This window comes from Apteryx mantelli, chromosome 4 (genome assembly GCF_036417845.1).
Source record: "Apteryx mantelli isolate bAptMan1 chromosome 4, bAptMan1.hap1, whole genome shotgun sequence".
Lineage (NCBI taxonomy): Eukaryota > Metazoa > Chordata > Aves > Apterygiformes > Apterygidae > Apteryx > Apteryx mantelli.
This window is the reverse complement of record NC_089981.1, coordinates 62,835,994-62,853,780: the sequence shown is the minus strand read 5'-3', so window position 1 is coordinate 62,853,780 and position 17,787 is coordinate 62,835,994. Positions and strand designations below refer to the sequence as shown.

Sequence of the window (17,787 nt, the reverse complement as noted above, 5' to 3'; positions counted from 1 at the left end):
TATCATAAAAAGATGTTATAAAGGGGAAATCAGCAAGAACTACAACGAAATAAGGGAAAATACAAAATGAATTTATTATGTGATACATATTCACATTACAAAAATAACATTTTATATTTGCTTACTTGTATGGAAAACTAACAACAGCAAAAATTTGACATGCAAGGAAAAAAAAACAAGAAAAACAGTGTAATGTAACAGACATTCCACTCATGCTTAAGAAATTATCCTATAAAATAGAGATGAGGTTTTTTTAAGATACTTTTTTTTCCAGAAAATTTGAAATTCTCTTTTCCTTTTTTGGGAATATTATGAAAAACAGATTTCTTGTTGAGAAGGCAAGCGAACTACCTCACATTATTCTAATTACAAGGTTTAGATTTCTCTAAATATATGCTTTTGAAATGCTGGAGTTAGAGTTAAAATTCTATATAGATTCTCATCGTTTTATAGGTTAGTTAGTTATATTAATATATCTTAATATATCTCAGTTATATTAATATATCTTAAGTCCCTAAATTTATAGGCACATGACAACCCAATATGAATAAATGTGTCAATTAAAGAGTCCGTATTATTTTAATTGAAACTGTTTAAAAAAATTTTTCTTAAGCCTTACAACTTAATATACAGAAAAGAGCCTAGTTACTTCGAGCTTCAACAAGAAGCAATTTGACCAGACCTTACAGTCCAAAGTCTGCTGAAATTAGTGACAGTTTTGCCTGAATAAGGAGAACAAGATCGAGCTTAGGAAATAAAATGTAAAAGTTCTAAAAATGAAATGTCCAGTTTGAAAAGCAACCCATTGGCACAGCGCACAAGATTGATTAGGAATTAAGGCATACTTTCTGCCATCGCATATAATGCAATGGAGAATTTTTAGGAACTGATTTCATACATTTTGCAGCATAAATGGAAATAAACAACTTGTTTTACATGGGAAATCAGAGATCACTGTTTTAATAAGTAGATCACATTTAATTTAAAATTAGAAAGAATATTTTATACAGCTTTTTTAAACGGAGAAAGAATATGCAATCTTCGTAAATGTATATGGTGTTTTATTTCATGATACTGCACTCTCTCTGCAACGCAATTACAATGTAATTAAAAAAACAAAAGTAGATGGCAAACAGCTTCCTAAATCTGAACTTATATCAGTTGGAGTGATTTCTATAAACAAAGGCAGACAAGATGATTTAAAACCTATCCAAGCACTTTTTCTCCACATTTTTATTCATTTAAAATAAATTACAAAACAGTTTAAATGTAACTTTAATTGCATTATTTTCTTACTGCTCTTGTATAGGAGTTTATCGTTTCATTGAATGAAGAAATTGAATGTTTTATCAATGTAAATCAAAATATTTAGGGCATGCTGCAGGTAAAGGTGAATGTTTTTACAGCACACACTCTCCTAAAACAGACTATTTATCATTCTTTGAAAAGGGGGACATGAAAAAACAATACTATGTGTGTGGCCTACATTACCTTCACTTAATGCACTAAATACAGGTTTTTTAGAAAATCATGCAGTTTCTGCACTGTTGATAATCTGACAGTAACTATTTATTGAAGGTAAAATACTCATTGTCTGTTGTCAGTATTTGTTTTAATATATAATCTGGCTAACCAAATGATCTTTAAGCAATGCAGATAAGCAATGGCATGCAAAGGGTCACTTAAATGCCAATTTGACTGTTTCATAAACTTAAGCATTCTTTTCCCATGACTATTCTCAGCTACTTAGTTGAAAGTATTATCCATTTACAAACTTTAGGCCTGCCATAAAAAGGCTCTCTTCTGTATCCAATAGACCTTTCAGGACCCTAAGAACAACAAAAGCTAATAATTAAAGCTTCTTTTTTTTTTTAACCTCAATAAAGAGAGAAGTGAAGAAGCAACTTATGGTACATCTAAACAAAGCTAGCCATAAAGATCTTATTAGCACAGAAGACCATAAAACTGAAGAGTCTCACTTGACATGGGATGGACAGGGTCAGTTAAATCAGAGCACAATCTGTACTACTTTTCTGATCTGCACTCCTATTACAGAATGACAGATGCCACCTATGAAAAGAGCAAGGGAATAAGCAGTTGTCCTTAAACTGCAGCTCTCCAAGTAAAATCTCCTGAATTTCAGACAAGCACTGACTGTAATACAAATTCAAGTTAATGAATTTTTAATACATCTTCTCTATTTAAAGATGATGGCTTACAGCTGGCATTGCTTATATTAAATTTGTGGTATTTTCCATTGTTTGTTTTTAATTATTTTGATTAGATTACGCTTGGAATTGTATAGACAAATTCAAACCCCCAATAAGCAACTTCAGTTTCTGCTGCAGTCAAAAAGTTTCATCAGCATACAGCAGGATTGAACAGGCACTCCAGATTTTAAAAACTGTAAATCAGAACTATTTCAAAGAGATAAACATCAAGTTAAAACTAGAGATACCAACATAAACTTGATAGTTCAGACCAAAACATGCTTAAAATTGTAAGTGTTCAGATCCAGAGTTTTGAGGGTGGCCTTATATCTACTGCAAACAAGTCCATCATGCTGAATTTATAACATTTATAACTTTATGTTTAATATTATTTTCATAATAATGAAATAAGATTTAAAAAAATTACTTGACATTTGAAGTCTGAGTGGGCAGCAAAGGCAAAGATTGTTGTAAACGGTGTTCCTCTTGTAGCTGTCTCCGAACTTCACGAGATTTAACTTTCACTATTGCTTTTCCTTCCACCTGGAGCACATCTGAGGATGGAGCCTAAAAAGCGCATGAACAGACGATAAAAAACAGTGTTAGATAGCTTATATGGATATTTTCACATCCATTCTGGAGTAGTATAAAGAGCGATGGCAAACAAGCAAATCTGACCATCAGAGAACCCAATTCAGCTAAACTAGAGTAGTTTAGAACCACTGCCCCAATGCAGATCATTGCCTGCAGCAATTCAGGATATAAGATACACAGTAAAGTGTGATAAAGCAAAATTTCCAATGTGCCCTCCCTAAATTTAATTTCTGAACAGTATAAAACAGAAGCTTCATACAAAATTTAAACAGACTAGAAATATCACCTGTAAAGATGTTGTTTCAGTTTTCTGAGGTTCCTGTTTACTTTCTACATCCTCCAAAGTTGCAAGGAGTGAAACACTTGTTTCAGAAAAGAAAGGAACACTTGAAAAAGACAATCGAGCTTCAGATGCTTGAATTTGTGAATCTTGGGAAAGCTGATGTATCATTTCTGAAAACCAATATGGAATTTCAAGATATTGTTCTTTCTAAGGAAAAAAAGAAAGAAGGGGAAAGAAAACAGTTAAAGCAGTTTGGTAGCCACGGTATTAACATTGCTAAGATAAGCATTCTAAAATATGTTAAACAGAAAATAATCAAAAGAGCATCAAAATTATAATGTTAGTATTCAAAACTATTAAACTGAAAAGTGCATGAATGTATATAAAATTTTATTGTACTTTTATGCAAATTCAAAACAGAAATATAAAGCTTTTCTAAAAGTTAAAACTTCTCAAGATACATATGGTCTAAAGGATGGAGCTTTCAGAAAAAGTTTCTTCAAAGCTACGTTTATTCAATATAGAAAGTTCAGCAGCAATAGAGATGTAAGGAATTCCTATTGTTTCCACCTACAGCTGCTCATTCCTGTTTATTAGAGCATCACCTGCTCAGTTGTGCCAAAATATGTTTTTTGCACTACAAACCAGGTCAGATAATTGATCCATGTTGAAAAACCTAGCCAAAAAAGGACTTGGGGGGTGGGGAGGACAGGGAGGGAGAGACCAACCCAGATCTCCAATTCACTTCATAGAGTGCCTCCGCATAGAAATTTTGTCAGGAGGCAGCTCACTGTAGTCCAGGGGCAAGAGCAAATGGCAGGAAAAAGGAACTTCTTAAGTTAGTATTGCTGCCAGAGTGTCTGTGTCATAAAACCCAGCCTCAGAATCTATATTCTTGCGATTTTTTTTCCATATTGCTTCCTGTAATCTGTGAAACATCTTCCTAAAACAGAGTAGCAGTGTCACCAAAAAAGATTCTTCTGAACCGCAGTTAAAAACTTGCATACATAACACAGCAAAGTAGGTTCAAGAAAATAAACCAGTATAGTCATGGCATAACAATGAATAACAGAAACAGAAAAATGAGTTTTAAAGTGTTTCATCTTGAAAAACTTTTCTCTCTCAAAATTAAAACTAAGTCCTCTTTTTTTGCCCAGCCCTTCCTGATAGACCCTGATTACAACTCAGTCAGCTAGGCTTACGGAAGTATATATGAACCCAAAGAAATCAACTGTAGAGGCCAAATGCCTTTCTAATTAGGATTTTTCAGTCACATATCTGGTTAAATTAATCACAAAAGCACAAGATTTTACTCTCTGTCCACTCACATACTTTATTTAGCCCAGAAAAAAACTGGGCATACTGTCTACGCTTACTGATAACTTCAGCTATTTTTTAGTTCTTCAAATAAATAACCGCATGAAAAAATTATGGTAAAGTTTAGCATTCATAAACAAGAATATAAAACACCAAGTAAAAGATAACCAAGAGATATAGAAGACATCTAAATAAATAATTACCTTCTGAAAAGGCTTACTTAAAATTAGAGTGTTTTAATCTATTATTTCACTTCTTTAATTGTCTGAAAGCACCACACTGATTATATTAGCACTTACATGAAGAAATTCAGATGACAGAAGTCAGGTATTTGACATTGACTAGAGAAACTGGAAGTTGATCAAAATCTTACGTAAAGAATAGTCTAACAAAATAAGGAATGTAGAAAGTTTGAAAATACTTCCTAAAAAACACACCTGCTTATAAATGAATCGTGATAATGAGCCAAGAGTAGGACTACGGCTTGGTGCTTTTGAATGTCAGGTAAATGTTTCTGTCATGATCTCTTGTCCAATTAAAAAAAACAAAACAAACAAACAAAAAACTTAGTGTACGCATTCCCATCAACAGCTTTTGAAATGCCCAGATACTCAAGTACTTTGAAATATGCCATGTATTAGAAGTAACAGAAGATCCTCAGCATTTGTCTTGATGTATTAGACATCAATGTGACTAATGAAAAGCTGCAGAACAAAGACTACTGTAGCTGCTATTTTAAAGTCAAGAGCCAAAGTTCTGTTATCTCATATTTTCTGTGAAACAGACAAGTAACATGTAAAATTACAACAACTAAAGAAAAAGTCTATATTTTTTCAGTCCAATTGCTTTGTGTATAATCAAATTCCCAAGTTCATCTGCACAATCAATTTATCTTGAAATTGTATGGGCCCTGCAGCCCACTAAGCAAAGCAAAATTATTGCAAAAAAATAAGATAACGTCGTAAAAACCTGCTATTGAATAGTTTTCTATACAAATACTAAAATACATTAAATTGCTCTTACTCCTTACATAAATTGTTCTGCTAATGATGGGATAGAGCATTTAATTAATACATATGGGTTCTGAAACACAGCTGATTTAATTTTTCTTACTGTAATATTGTCTCCATTATTATTTCTGCATGTAATAGAGAAGGCATACACTTTCAAATTAAGTTAAATATTTAAATTGCTTAGTACTTCTGTTAAGTAGAACCAAAGTTATTTTACCTTTTCAGGTGCCAATCTTGCAAACCACTTTCTGCTTTTAGATCAATGAACACACACTGATGGGTGTTGTTACAATATCACTACTGCTACTGTATTACAGAAGCAGCATGCTGCCCAAAATAATACTGGCTAAAAAACATGATCAGAGTACCCTAGGCCTGTTGAATTAACTGTGAAAGTGTTCCACTGGCAAAAAGTGCATAATTTAGAAATAATAAATAATCTGACTGTTTTAGAGTGCTATAGAGAATACCATCAGTGAAACTGTACTGTATATTGTTTACAAATCATTTAGCATATTCATTTTAGTGACCAACAGATCAATAGATGTAAAGGTACCATCACAGAATATACTCTTAAAACTACCTACAGAAAAGATCATTATTAATATTAATTACATAGAGCATTATAGTCAAATACAGATGGCACATAAGATTTCAACTACTCAATGGAAAGTTACTAAAGGATTAAAAACATTTATTTTCTGATGTATAGATAGAAAAATACTATATACTCAGTATTCCTTTTTTTAATTTAGTAGATTTTTTTTAAAGTCATATAATTTCATTCTCACCCAACTCAACGGAAGAAAGCTAGGGAATCCACCTAGTAGAAATATCCAAGGCAGGTACTGCCTCATGCAACATCTTTGGGGATGACAGGCTGAAGGCAGGAGTACCACCATCCCTCCACCTCCCAATCTGGGCACCTCCTCCCTGGTCCTGAGGTGCAAAAACAAGGGAGACTGCCTTGTAGCTCCCCTGCTGAAACTAACACCACATGTAATGGCAGCAGCTGTGGGTTAACACAGGAGCTGCTAGGCAATTCAAATCCTTGGCTGTAGAAGAATGCCAGCCAACGGGAACTGCTTAGGCCATTATCACCAGGTCACCTCGGACTCCACTGCATGTTCACTTTAGTGCCATCACAGAATGCAGCACTGGGATGAATGGAGAGTTGATGCTGTCCCCCCCGCAAATCACTCTCAGATCTCTTCTGTTCCTTAGCTCTTCAGAGTAAGCTGTATGCACCTTGGGTTTTGACTTGGTCTCATTTTGACCTTACATTGACCGGCCCTTGAAACAACCTACTCTCCAGCAATATTGCCATCAATACTTCCACATCTTTTTTTTTTTTAATCTTTTTTTTCATTTTGTTCCTTTTATCTGCTTCTTTTCAAAACCCACATCTGTCTTTCCATGTAGCTTATCCAACCTTGTGTTCATCTCATTTATTTATGCTTAGGCCAAGACCATCTGGTATTTCTGCACATATAACTGCCTAATAGAAATATATCTAAATTTTGGTTGTCCTTCACATAATACTGTAGCAAACAGTATTACTCTGTTTTGCACTGAGCATATGATACCCTTACAGGCACAGTAATCATTCATGTTAAAGTTGCAGAGGGAACCAAATTAAGGTTTTATTTTAGTATCTGTTAGTACCCTTGAGATACCAGAACCCTAGAAACTGACAACATGCAGGAAAAGACATTACTTGGCCTTAGTAACAAATCTGTCATCAGTGTACTGTCTCTATAAACCTGTACATGCTCTCTGTTAAAAAAAACCCTAAGCTTAATAGAGTCAATATCTTAATGACAGTTTTTGTCATGTGTAAAATACTGCAAAGCCAAAAAAGGATATTGAGTATTGTGCTATTTTGCAGGAAGGCATCCAGTTGTTAAATGTAGATGGGAGTCTGTTTATGTTGTTTTACTTGTAATCTTATTTCCAATCTCATAATTAGAAGCCTAACCCAACATCTGACCGAATGAACCTTAATTCGTTTTTTCCTCTAAGCTTAAGCTGCAGGACCAGTATGGAGACCTGTTTTATAGGAGAGTCTTCCTTTAAAGGGCAGGTGGCAAGAAAAAAGCTTGCAGATCTCTGTATACTCTAAAGCATCAAAACCTTTAAGCATGGGAAAACTACTGCTATCTCACAATGGCACTGAACCTGCTTACCTGTTTCACTTGCTTAATATCTGTTGACAGTTCTTTAGGTTGAGATTCATTTTCTGCTGCTTGAGATTCTTTTTGAATTACTGGTGTCTTTTTATGGAATGAAAAAGTCCACTGAAGAGGTTAAAGCACAATATTTTGTCAAAAAAAAAAAAAAACTTTTGTGCTACCTGACAAATTATTCAGTATGATATTTACTGATATGAAATTATTCGTTCACTGTCCGCATGCATTTTATGAAGCGGCTAGAACACTGCAACAATTTTATCTTAAGCCAAACATTTCCTCAACAGTCAAATGGATTTACAAAAACAAATACAGTAATAGCCAAAAAAAACTAAAATTATTAACACTAAATATTTATAGAGATTTCTTATAAAAAATCTGGTCTGTTTCTTCTACAAAGTACACTTCCAAACATAAGAAGAAACACACATCAGAAATGTATATCAAGAGATATATGATCCTTTAAAGTGAATAAATTATTAGCACCTCTAAACACCGAGCAACTCCCAAACATACCTAAGTTTAAATGTTTAAACCTCAAAAATAGATTGAATGCAAGGCATAGCATGACCAGCACTAGTATGTACGAATATAGATGAACTTCTCTTGATTCCAAGGCCCTAATCCTCATACTACTTTCTTTAAGTGAAATTCTGCATAGCCAGTAGTTGGAGAATCAAACCTCAGAAGAAAAGGAATGACAAAAAGAAAAACAGAGGAAAGAAAGAAAGAAAGAAAAAGAAAGGTATACTTATGATTAATGAAGTACTAAAATGTTTTGAAGCACAATTTCATTTCCTTCACAGTTTTATCAGTTTAAAATATGAACTACCTATCTTAACAACACTGCAAGCAAATAGAAGCACAATTAACTTATTATATTTTAACATTCCTAGATAATGCAGAATGTTACCAGGCTTGGTTGGTGAAAACTTGGCAGCACTCCTTTGCTAGCTTGAGATTCAGTTTTCTCTTCCTGATGTTCAACTGGTGCCTGCTTTACAAGCAAGAGTAGAAAATATGTTAAACAAGAATGCAAAAAGAATTATTCACACTACCTTACAGAACGAAACACCATCAAAACAATATATATTCATGGATTAAAGACTGCAGTCTTCACTAAACAATCAGTTTGAAAGCAGCAAGTATATTCATAGATAAATGATCTTAGGCTCATATTTTGCAAACATTTACACACGTGCTTAACTCGTTGCTATAAATAACTTCTCCATGGAATTGCTTATAGTTAAAAAGCTGACTGCAATTTTCTGTTATTCATTTTCTCCACAGGAGAAAAATAATAATTGCTCCACTAGCAGAAAAGCTACTACAAAATTTAGAGTCATTCTCAGCTCCATGAAGTACTATTATCTCTGGTCAAAGGACAGAGCTCTGCATGTCCCCTTTTGGCTCCAGTATAACTATACAAAAAAAAAAAGAAAGGCAGAAACAAAACCCAACAACAACTCCCAAAACAGATGATAGTTTTAAGGACAGTATGCTTTCTGAGCATGGTTAGTATACGAGTAGGTAATTCAGCACACACATACTTTACTCTTTGTGCCATATACTGGTTTGTGGAATCAAGTTTTCAAGATAACAGTAACAAACAGAAGTATTACATTTAAACTAGATTTCATTTCAGAATACAGTTCTTACAAAACTGCTACAAAAATTTTAAATATTTCTGGGAAAAACATTTCACAAGTAAATGCAAGAACTTATTAAAGATATCAACTGAATATGTCAGAAACAGTCCATCGCTTCCTGAAAAAAAAAACTTTTGCTGGCACTGCAAGTGTTCATTTGCCCTTTTACTGTAAGAATCTTCAGTACAGTAGGATTTTTCTTCTATTGAATGTATTGTGCACCTAAAGATCTGAAAATATTAATTTTCTTAATACCTATGATTTTTTGCATGTCATACTAAATTTAACATATCAAGTAAAAAGCATATCCTGATCTGTAACATTGCTTTTCTTGCATATTACAAAATAAAAAGGAAGCAGAAAAGGAATGGTCAAGCCAAGAAAAAGTGATAGGTGTGTATACTACCCCAAATATGTAAGCTAAAAAGCAATAAAAAGCTGTGGTCTTGCAGAAGGTTGCATACACTGGTGTTTTGTTTTTAACCAAAGCCTTAGTAATTCATCTACATTTGGCAAAGGAGAGAGTAAGAAAAAAAGCTCATATGACATATTCTTTCAATCACTGTGACAGCAAGGATAAATAAAGGAACATAATAACACCTCAGCCTGAAAGGAACAGATTTGACATTATTTTCTCAAACTATAACAAATAACCTTCCTCTTCTTTGCAACATGTGCACATTTTCAAACATGGTGAATACCATGGCCTATTAATTATTACAGATTATCATCAGTATGTTTTGCAACATACAAAAGTTTAGCCAAGTGTAATTCTTGCCCCATGCAGCTTATTATCCAATTCAGAGAATCAAAGAGAAATTTTCACAAATCCTTTCTTTCAGTCACATTGGATCAACTTAGTTTCTAAACCATGACAGAATTTGTAAATTACAATTTCATATGTTAAATTTTTTGTTATGTCAAAAACAGACTTATATGAACAAATGAGACCTTCATTCTGTTTAAGACATTTGTACCTGTTCGGTGATTGCTTTCCTTTGCTAGGTGTGGCATTTGCTCTTTTTTCCACTCCCCATGGGAGAATTGCAGGCACAATGCCACTGTGTTATTTTAATAAAATTATGTGTACTGTGTATATATGTACTATGGGCTGTGTGTTTGTATTAGCAAAAGCAAGGCCAAAGAGATGTGATCTGACTTCTGGAAAGAAAAGCATTGAGAACTGTAACATCTCTTAACTCCTGTGGGAATCTGTTCTAGAGTGCTCTGCTGATTCTTGAGGAAGCTGCTCCCCGCACTGATAATGTTTTAACCTTATGATGGAAAATTCTATTGTGCTTTAAAAACAGCTTTATTAGCCATAGCCTTCCTTCTGCAGGTTTAGAGAATTATTTAGGTACCTGAGCACCTTGAAGAGACAGAAGATGCAGCATATTACTTCATAAGAAATCATTTTAATATTTTAAATCATTTTGATGCTGGTGATTGTGTGTTTGTTGCTGAAAATATTCACTGAGAGTCTTCACATACAGAAAATTAAAATTTAAAGTTATTTGTTAATAATTACCCCTAAATTTATCTCTCACTCAAAATATTTTAATCTAGTATTTCTTTGATTCCTCATTTAACAGTTACATGCTATTACAATAAACAATTTTCCTATCTGTTTTGATGATAAAAATCTCTGTCACCAGTCACAAAAGCCAGTGTCACAAAAGACTTGATGAATGACAGAAAGAAGTCAGTTTAGACATGTGAACATGCAAATTATTTAAAACATTTTTTTTATCATGGTAAACTTAAACAGATTATTTATGTACACACATAGATAATGTCTATAAATCACCTTGTACCCCTTTGACAAAGCTCCAGACTCCGGGAGATTACAATCCAGCTGATTAAAATCAATTTGTTCTCATACTATAACAGCACCTCACTGACCTAATCAGGGTTAGTCTCCCATTTCATTAGACTTTGGGGTAAAAAGACAGTCCTTGCCCCACACAGCCTGTAGAGCTTTTAAGATAAGGGGCAATAAGTCGGCCTAATGATCATAAGGAACTGGGGTACTAGAAACTGAGTGTTGATAAAATGTAGCAAACTCCACAATTGGATTATTTTTAATTAGTTACCTACATTAGTAACTTTGAAGAAATAAAAAGCTTAAGTTTCGGAAGTCCCCACATGTAGCCAACATACCCAGCATTTCTCACGAGGCAATTTCTTATAAAGTTGTGAAAACTGTATGCCTTTGGAAAAAACCTGGAGCAACACGAGTTAACTGCTTCAGATAGAATTTTTCATGTGTCCAGGCATGGTGGTGTCCACTCCTGAAGACTGAGTGGCGTCCTTGAGCAAGCGGCAAGATAATGCCACACTCCTTTCTATGCCATGATAAATCTTACTGAGCATAATCAATAATGTGTCCTTCCTGAATTAATAATGTAATAGCAGAAACATAACAAAAAGCATCATGGTCTTGATCTAGCTACTTTTTAATAGATGCACAAGCATGCCTGCGAGAAGTACATTCCATGAATCAACTGTAAGCGGAAAATCAGAAAACTAATAGGAAGAGTTAGGGTTTTCCCACTTAAAGAGATATATTAGAAAAAAATTGAAGTCTCCTGTTCATTTCCATGAAATTTAGAATACGCCTTAGAGCACTTCAAAGGAAAAAAACTGAAATGTTTTCAATAAGCCTCTTAAAAAATACTGATTACCAGAAAGTAACATATGATCTGTTACATATTTTAAATCTCAGCTGAAATATAAAGAAGATATATAGGAAATACTAACTAAATAAGATTATACTTATGAGGAAATACAAACAAGTCTACCTCTTCTTCATTTTTAACAATAATTAGTCTTCATCCAACCACTTTTGAGAAAGTGTTAAAGCAATACAGAGGAAAATCTCCTTGAGCCCTCACGCTTGAAATTAGCTGAGAAGACCTAGAGGGTTTTTTTTTTTTTAAATGAAACCATATTTTATGTTGGCTTGCTGCTAGCACAGTGCACTGCATAGTTCTTGTTTAATAACAGCATTCAAATTTGACGCTATTTTTCCAACCCCAAAATGTTCTTTTAGTTACCACCCTTACAACCTCATCTGAGCTATCAGAAAACCAATCTGCTGAAAACAATAAACTAACTAAAGATGATGAGCTGCAGGCTGTTTAAAAGTGAACACCATGAAAACGTATTTCTGCAATGAATATAAACTCACTCTTATGGGTAATAAAGCCAACAGAATGAGTCCAAGCACTGAAAGTGATATTACAATTATGATAAAAATTCTACTTTTCAACAGAAAACATGGTGGCAATCATTATTGGCAACTGATTTCTCTCAAGGTTACCAAAGGAAACATGGCTAAGTACTAATGCCCCACTGAGCTGGCATACCATTCCTCAGATAATGCTGTGAGAAAAACAGTGCTCAACCCCACAGCAGTATCATAAGCTGTCATAATGCTAACCAGCCATTAATTCAAAATCAAGGAAAAGATAAAGAGAATAGAATAAAATATTTATTTTAAAGAAAGGAAAGTCACATTTAATTCTAAGAGCTTGTTTTCATTTTAGGAGTTCTTTTCCTACATATGTTTATCTCATTTAAAATAATACATTTCTTACTTCATTAGAGAAAGCAAGTCCTGAAGCTCAGTGTAAAGTAAATAAACCATGCATAATAATAAAGAATGGCTAGATTCTTCATCCTATTTAAAAGGTCACTTAAGTTCACAAGACACCTGCTGCAAATGCCCTTGATTTAAAAAAATGTGAAGCTAGAGTGTGATTCTCACTAATGTCCGTATCTACAAAAACATTAAACAACAAACAACCAGACCAGAAAGTCATCACCACATTCAGATTTTTGTTTTACTTGAACCCGATTGATGCAAGTTTTAGAGGTATAGAATAAAACATCACAGTACTTAAGAGGTCAAATTTTCAAAGGTCAGAGCCCAGTAGTTTCCACTACAAAGAATCATTTCTCTACACTTCAAATTAAGAACAATAGGACTCACTAGAGGCCAAAATTTTGAAAATCTCACCTAAAACATAAGACATGTTTATAGAAGACTAAAAGAAGCCAAGCAACACAGCACACATTACCAATCACTGATTTTGGGTAAGTTGAATGAGAAACGGATTTCCCGGGTTGGGATCTTCTCCAGTGCTCTTCCCTTCCACCAAGGTATTTTTTGAACCCAAATGGCAAATTTCAATCAGGCTTGACAGAAAGGTAGCAGTCCCAAATTGTTACGTTCCTTTATTTTCACAAAAATAGGAGTCACGCAATGAAGAGGGATCATATCAGTGCTGCCACACTGAGGAAAGGTTTCCGTGAGTTCAATCCCAGTTATACACGAGAATATACAGGGGTGGGAGACGCTATGAATGCCTCAACCATGTGAACAGCTCTTCTGGGACAGAAGAAAATCAAATCAGAAGATATAAACCTATTGCAAATCAAGTTCCAGACTATAGCTGTTCATGGAACTAGTCATTTATAGTTCAATCCATGATTCTTTTTTCTCGTAACTTTTGTATTAATCAAAAGACAGTCAATCCCATTTTAAGAGAATGAAGGTACTACACTTAAATTCTATGTGAGATACTCTATGATCATAAAAGATAATATTTTGATATGAAACAATGTTCGCTGTTGTTTCCTAAAACATAGGCACACATGCTTTTCATCAGTCTTGCACACTTCCTTGCAGAGACAGTGGCTGCTCAAAAGAGTAAAGTAGTTCAGCCTTCAGGGGTCTGTTCATTCCATGGCATCTCTAACAGCAAATGCTGTTGTGGATACCAAGTGTGGTAGTATTTCTCATGACAAGAGCTTCAGCCCTCTTGGAACTGGAATAAAACTATCAATCTTGCTCAGAGAGGAAAAACAGACACCTGATAATAAGTTATTAGTCTAGTTATGAACCGAATAGCAACCCTCCAGTGAAAATCTAGGACAGTCTTCCGTAACATCAACCCAATGCCTAGTCTTATTGATGTGTCCTGCTGTAATTAATTGAAAGGACTCTCTTACAGCAGCTTACACAGTTTACCTAACTGTGACAACACAGAATTTCTCTTACTGAGACTTCAGAAAGGCAAACAATAACAACTAAAAGAAGCAATACTTTATATTCCAAATGCATTTAATGCACTTCGTCAGCTGTCAGACTGAAATATGTCATCTTAAAACAGGGGAAAAAATTAACCAGGAAACAAACAAAAAAAGGGGTATTAAACTATAAGTAGTGGAATATAACTAATATCCCAAAAGAGATTATGTTTTAAATCATTTTCATATTGGCTCATTTTCATTTTTAAGGGACATCAAAAAAACTGCGGAAGAAACAGTGAAGGGCATTCTATGATATATTCCTGTCTTCATCCATTTGTTTTGTCTGGCTTCTGTGTTATAACACATTGTAGGAGTTAGAAAAAATATATATACAACTCTTATAAAAGTAACATTTACCCAACAGAAAAATATTGCTCTTGTTCTGGTTCACCTACTTCCATTTTCATGTTGTAGTTCTGGCCAAGAACACTCTCCAGGAGTTCTTTGATCATCTGGTCTGAAGGAGATGGAGAAGTAGACTGCAGGGAAGCAATTATTTCATCAATAGACCTTGCAACCACTTTCACAGGCGACGGTGGTGTGGAAGTAGGCTCTTCAGGTTTGCTCTGCTGGAAGTTCTTCTCGTATATTTTTGAAGCGTCTGGTCTGGTCACATCTCTAGCGTCTTCCAACTGCTCTTGAGCAGACCTCACACTTGGCTGCTTGCTTCTTTTTCTCAACATTCTGCCTGATTCATTGTCTAAATCACGCTGATTTGCTTTTGAAATCACTCTACTTCTCTTCTTACAGTCTGCCTTGGTTAATTTTTCCTTTCTTGAAATATTTTTATTTGAATTAGAATCTGTAAAGCTAAGTTCATCACTATCTTTAATCACAGTTTCTATTTCTTCAAGTCTACCTCTTTTTAAATTCTGTGGGCTCATCTTTGGTATATGCACTCTATCCTCTACTTTACTAACAGCTTTTGTCTTTCGTAATGAGGTGGCAGAGTTATTAATTAATGGTCCTGCAGGAAAATTAGACCTGCAATAACTCAGCCTTTGAGGTGGTGCTGGGTGCTTAACCATAATTATTTTTTTAGTGGTACCTGCTAATGATGCTATTACTGGCAGTTTTACAGTGGTACTTTCATGACTACAGCTGCCATTTTCCCTGTTGACTTTTTTGGAGCAACTTCTCTGATTTTTATCAGCACTATCCTCTTCCACAGATTTATTTCTTTGAGTCATCATGCTAAAATCAGAAGTTTTTCTCATGTCTCTTACTTCAGAAGATATCCTTACTTTCTGTGAACTTCGGAACACCCAATGAACTAATTAGGAATATTTTTATTTATATTCATGACAGGCTTACGTGGACTTTGACCTCAGGAGAGGATAATGTTCTTAACCGATATGATTGATCTGGTGTTAAGTCTTCCAATAAAGTTTGTGTGCCCACGTTTCTAGGTGCAGTAACTACAGCTCGTTTGATTTGCAGACTGTCCCACTGAGATTCCCTGCATACAGCCTCATGTTCCTTAATGATATCTTCTAGATAACTCAGTCCAAAGCACTCGTGTTTTCTAGCAATTTTCTCCTACTGTATGTAGCCTGTAGGTTAAAACACAAATGGGATTTTGTATTTTATATACCAACACAGAACCCAAAATTGCAAAGACTACTTCACTTTGGTAATGACCCCAAGGATTTCAACAAGATCATCCACAGCGTGTATAATAAAGCACCAGCAATAGTAACCGGCACTTTATCTAAGGAAGCTGCTCAAACATTTCTATCTTTGGGAGCATAAACTGGAATTCAGACAAAAACTCCTGACGGGGGTGGGGGGGGGTGGATAAACCCCAGTCGTTTACGAAGTGCTTACAGAAGGTTTCCACCTACAGAAACAGGTGACCTCAGGGCCTCCCGAGGCACACTTCTCCCCCTCGAGCAGGCAGAGGAGAGGGCCTGCCTCCCCCTGGGACAAGCTCCCACCAGCAGCAAACCTGCAGCGGCCCGCAGCTCGACGGCCCCCCAACCCCACTCCGGCGGCCGCCAGCGGGAGCAGCGCAGCACAGGGCCCCGGGCCCGGCTCGCCCCCACCCCGCCGGCGGGCTCAGGAACGACGAGGACGAGCCCTGCTCCGGCTCCGGCCTCCGCTCCCCGCAGTGCCGCCGCCGCCGCCGCCTCACCGCGAGCCTGCGGGAGGGGCACGGACGCGCTCCGTAACCTAGCAACGAGGCGCGGCTCCCCGCGGCGGAGAGGGGGCGCCGCGGGCCGGCGCCGCGGGCAGCGCCCCCTGCAGGCGGGGAGGGGGCGCCGCCGCCGTCCCGGGACAGCCCGCCGCCGCCAGCCCCGAGAGCGGCCCTGCGGCCGGAGCCCGCTGGGGCCGACAGCAGACGCCGGCCGTTGCCTGGGCAGGGCCGGGCCAGGCCTGGCCGGGCGAGGCGGCCTGGCCGCGGGGGGGGCGCTGGCGGCCGCGGCGCGGCAGGGCCTGCACCGCCCGCAGCCCAGCGGCTTGGGCCTGGGGCTGGGAACGAGGCGTGGAGGTGTCACCTGCGCACAGCAGCTGCCCGGCTTCAGGCCCAGCGGGCGGCGTGGCCTTGTCAGGAGTTGGTGAAGAAACAGTAAAACTAGGCAGGCCCCAGCAGTAACGGAAACCCAGTTTCGCCACCGCTGCTGAGCGGCTGTGCCCAGGGTCCATCTCCCTCAGCTGGTGTCATGCAAGCCAGTCAACTGTGAATTTAGCCTCTGCTAACTGGAGGGGACTCTCACAGCAAAAACTAACATGGGCTCCAAACTATGAGTGTCCAGTTGTCACTTCTTGTCCTGCCTACCCCGGCTGGCAGTGCCTCACCTGGGCTCCATCCATCTGGAATTCCCAGTGCCACCGCGTGGCTTGCACTCAATGCCGAACTGCGTTGGCATAGGCAACGTGAGTGAGCTCACTCTCCCTTTAGGAGAGAGGATTGAAGTCTTTTATGTCTGATACATTGGTGGGAATTTATTCCTCTGAGTAATCTCGTATCTGAAGATCCACAAGTTTCAGAGTCACCCAGAGATGAGTGTTAGAGAAATGTTCAGGCTGAACCATGGATTTCTAAAGGCCACAGTTTGGGAGGAGGTCATTTGCACCACGTTAGCCTCACTTCTGTGTATGGAAAACATTGTTCTGCTGTTGGTCACTGCCTTTTTAAAGTTTTGCCCTGAAAACTGAAAGTAAAAAATGGCATTGATGGGATTTTGCGCATCATGCAATGCAGCCACTTCTTAATAATTACATATGTATTTTTTCTAACTGTTAAACCTGGAAACTGACCTTGTAGACGAAAGCCAAACTCAGTTATCTTTGGCTCATGTATCATCATCAGTAAAGTTTCTGTCATTGGGCTTTAATTTAAAATGCTAAGGATTGCTTGCAGCAGGATAGACTTCATCTCAGACTCCATAAACTGACTGGCTTTGCAATATTAACATGAACAAAAGTCTGAAA

The 17,787-nt window shown here is 36.8% G+C and overlaps 1 protein-coding gene across 1 annotated transcript in view; it reads right to left on the bottom strand.

Moving 5' to 3' along the window:
• TTC6 (tetratricopeptide repeat domain 6) overlaps nucleotides 1-15,542 on the bottom strand; it is a 64,701-nt gene extending 49,159 nt beyond the window's left edge. Inside the window, 4 exon segments of the mRNA XM_013940882.2 lie at nucleotides 2,638-2,777; nucleotides 3,091-3,294; nucleotides 7,604-7,714; nucleotides 14,748-15,542. Coding sequence (XP_013796336.2) covers nucleotides 2,638-2,777; nucleotides 3,091-3,294; nucleotides 7,604-7,714; nucleotides 14,748-15,542 — 1,250 coding nt within the window.
• Between the last annotated feature and the right edge of the window lie 2,245 nt (nucleotides 15,543-17,787).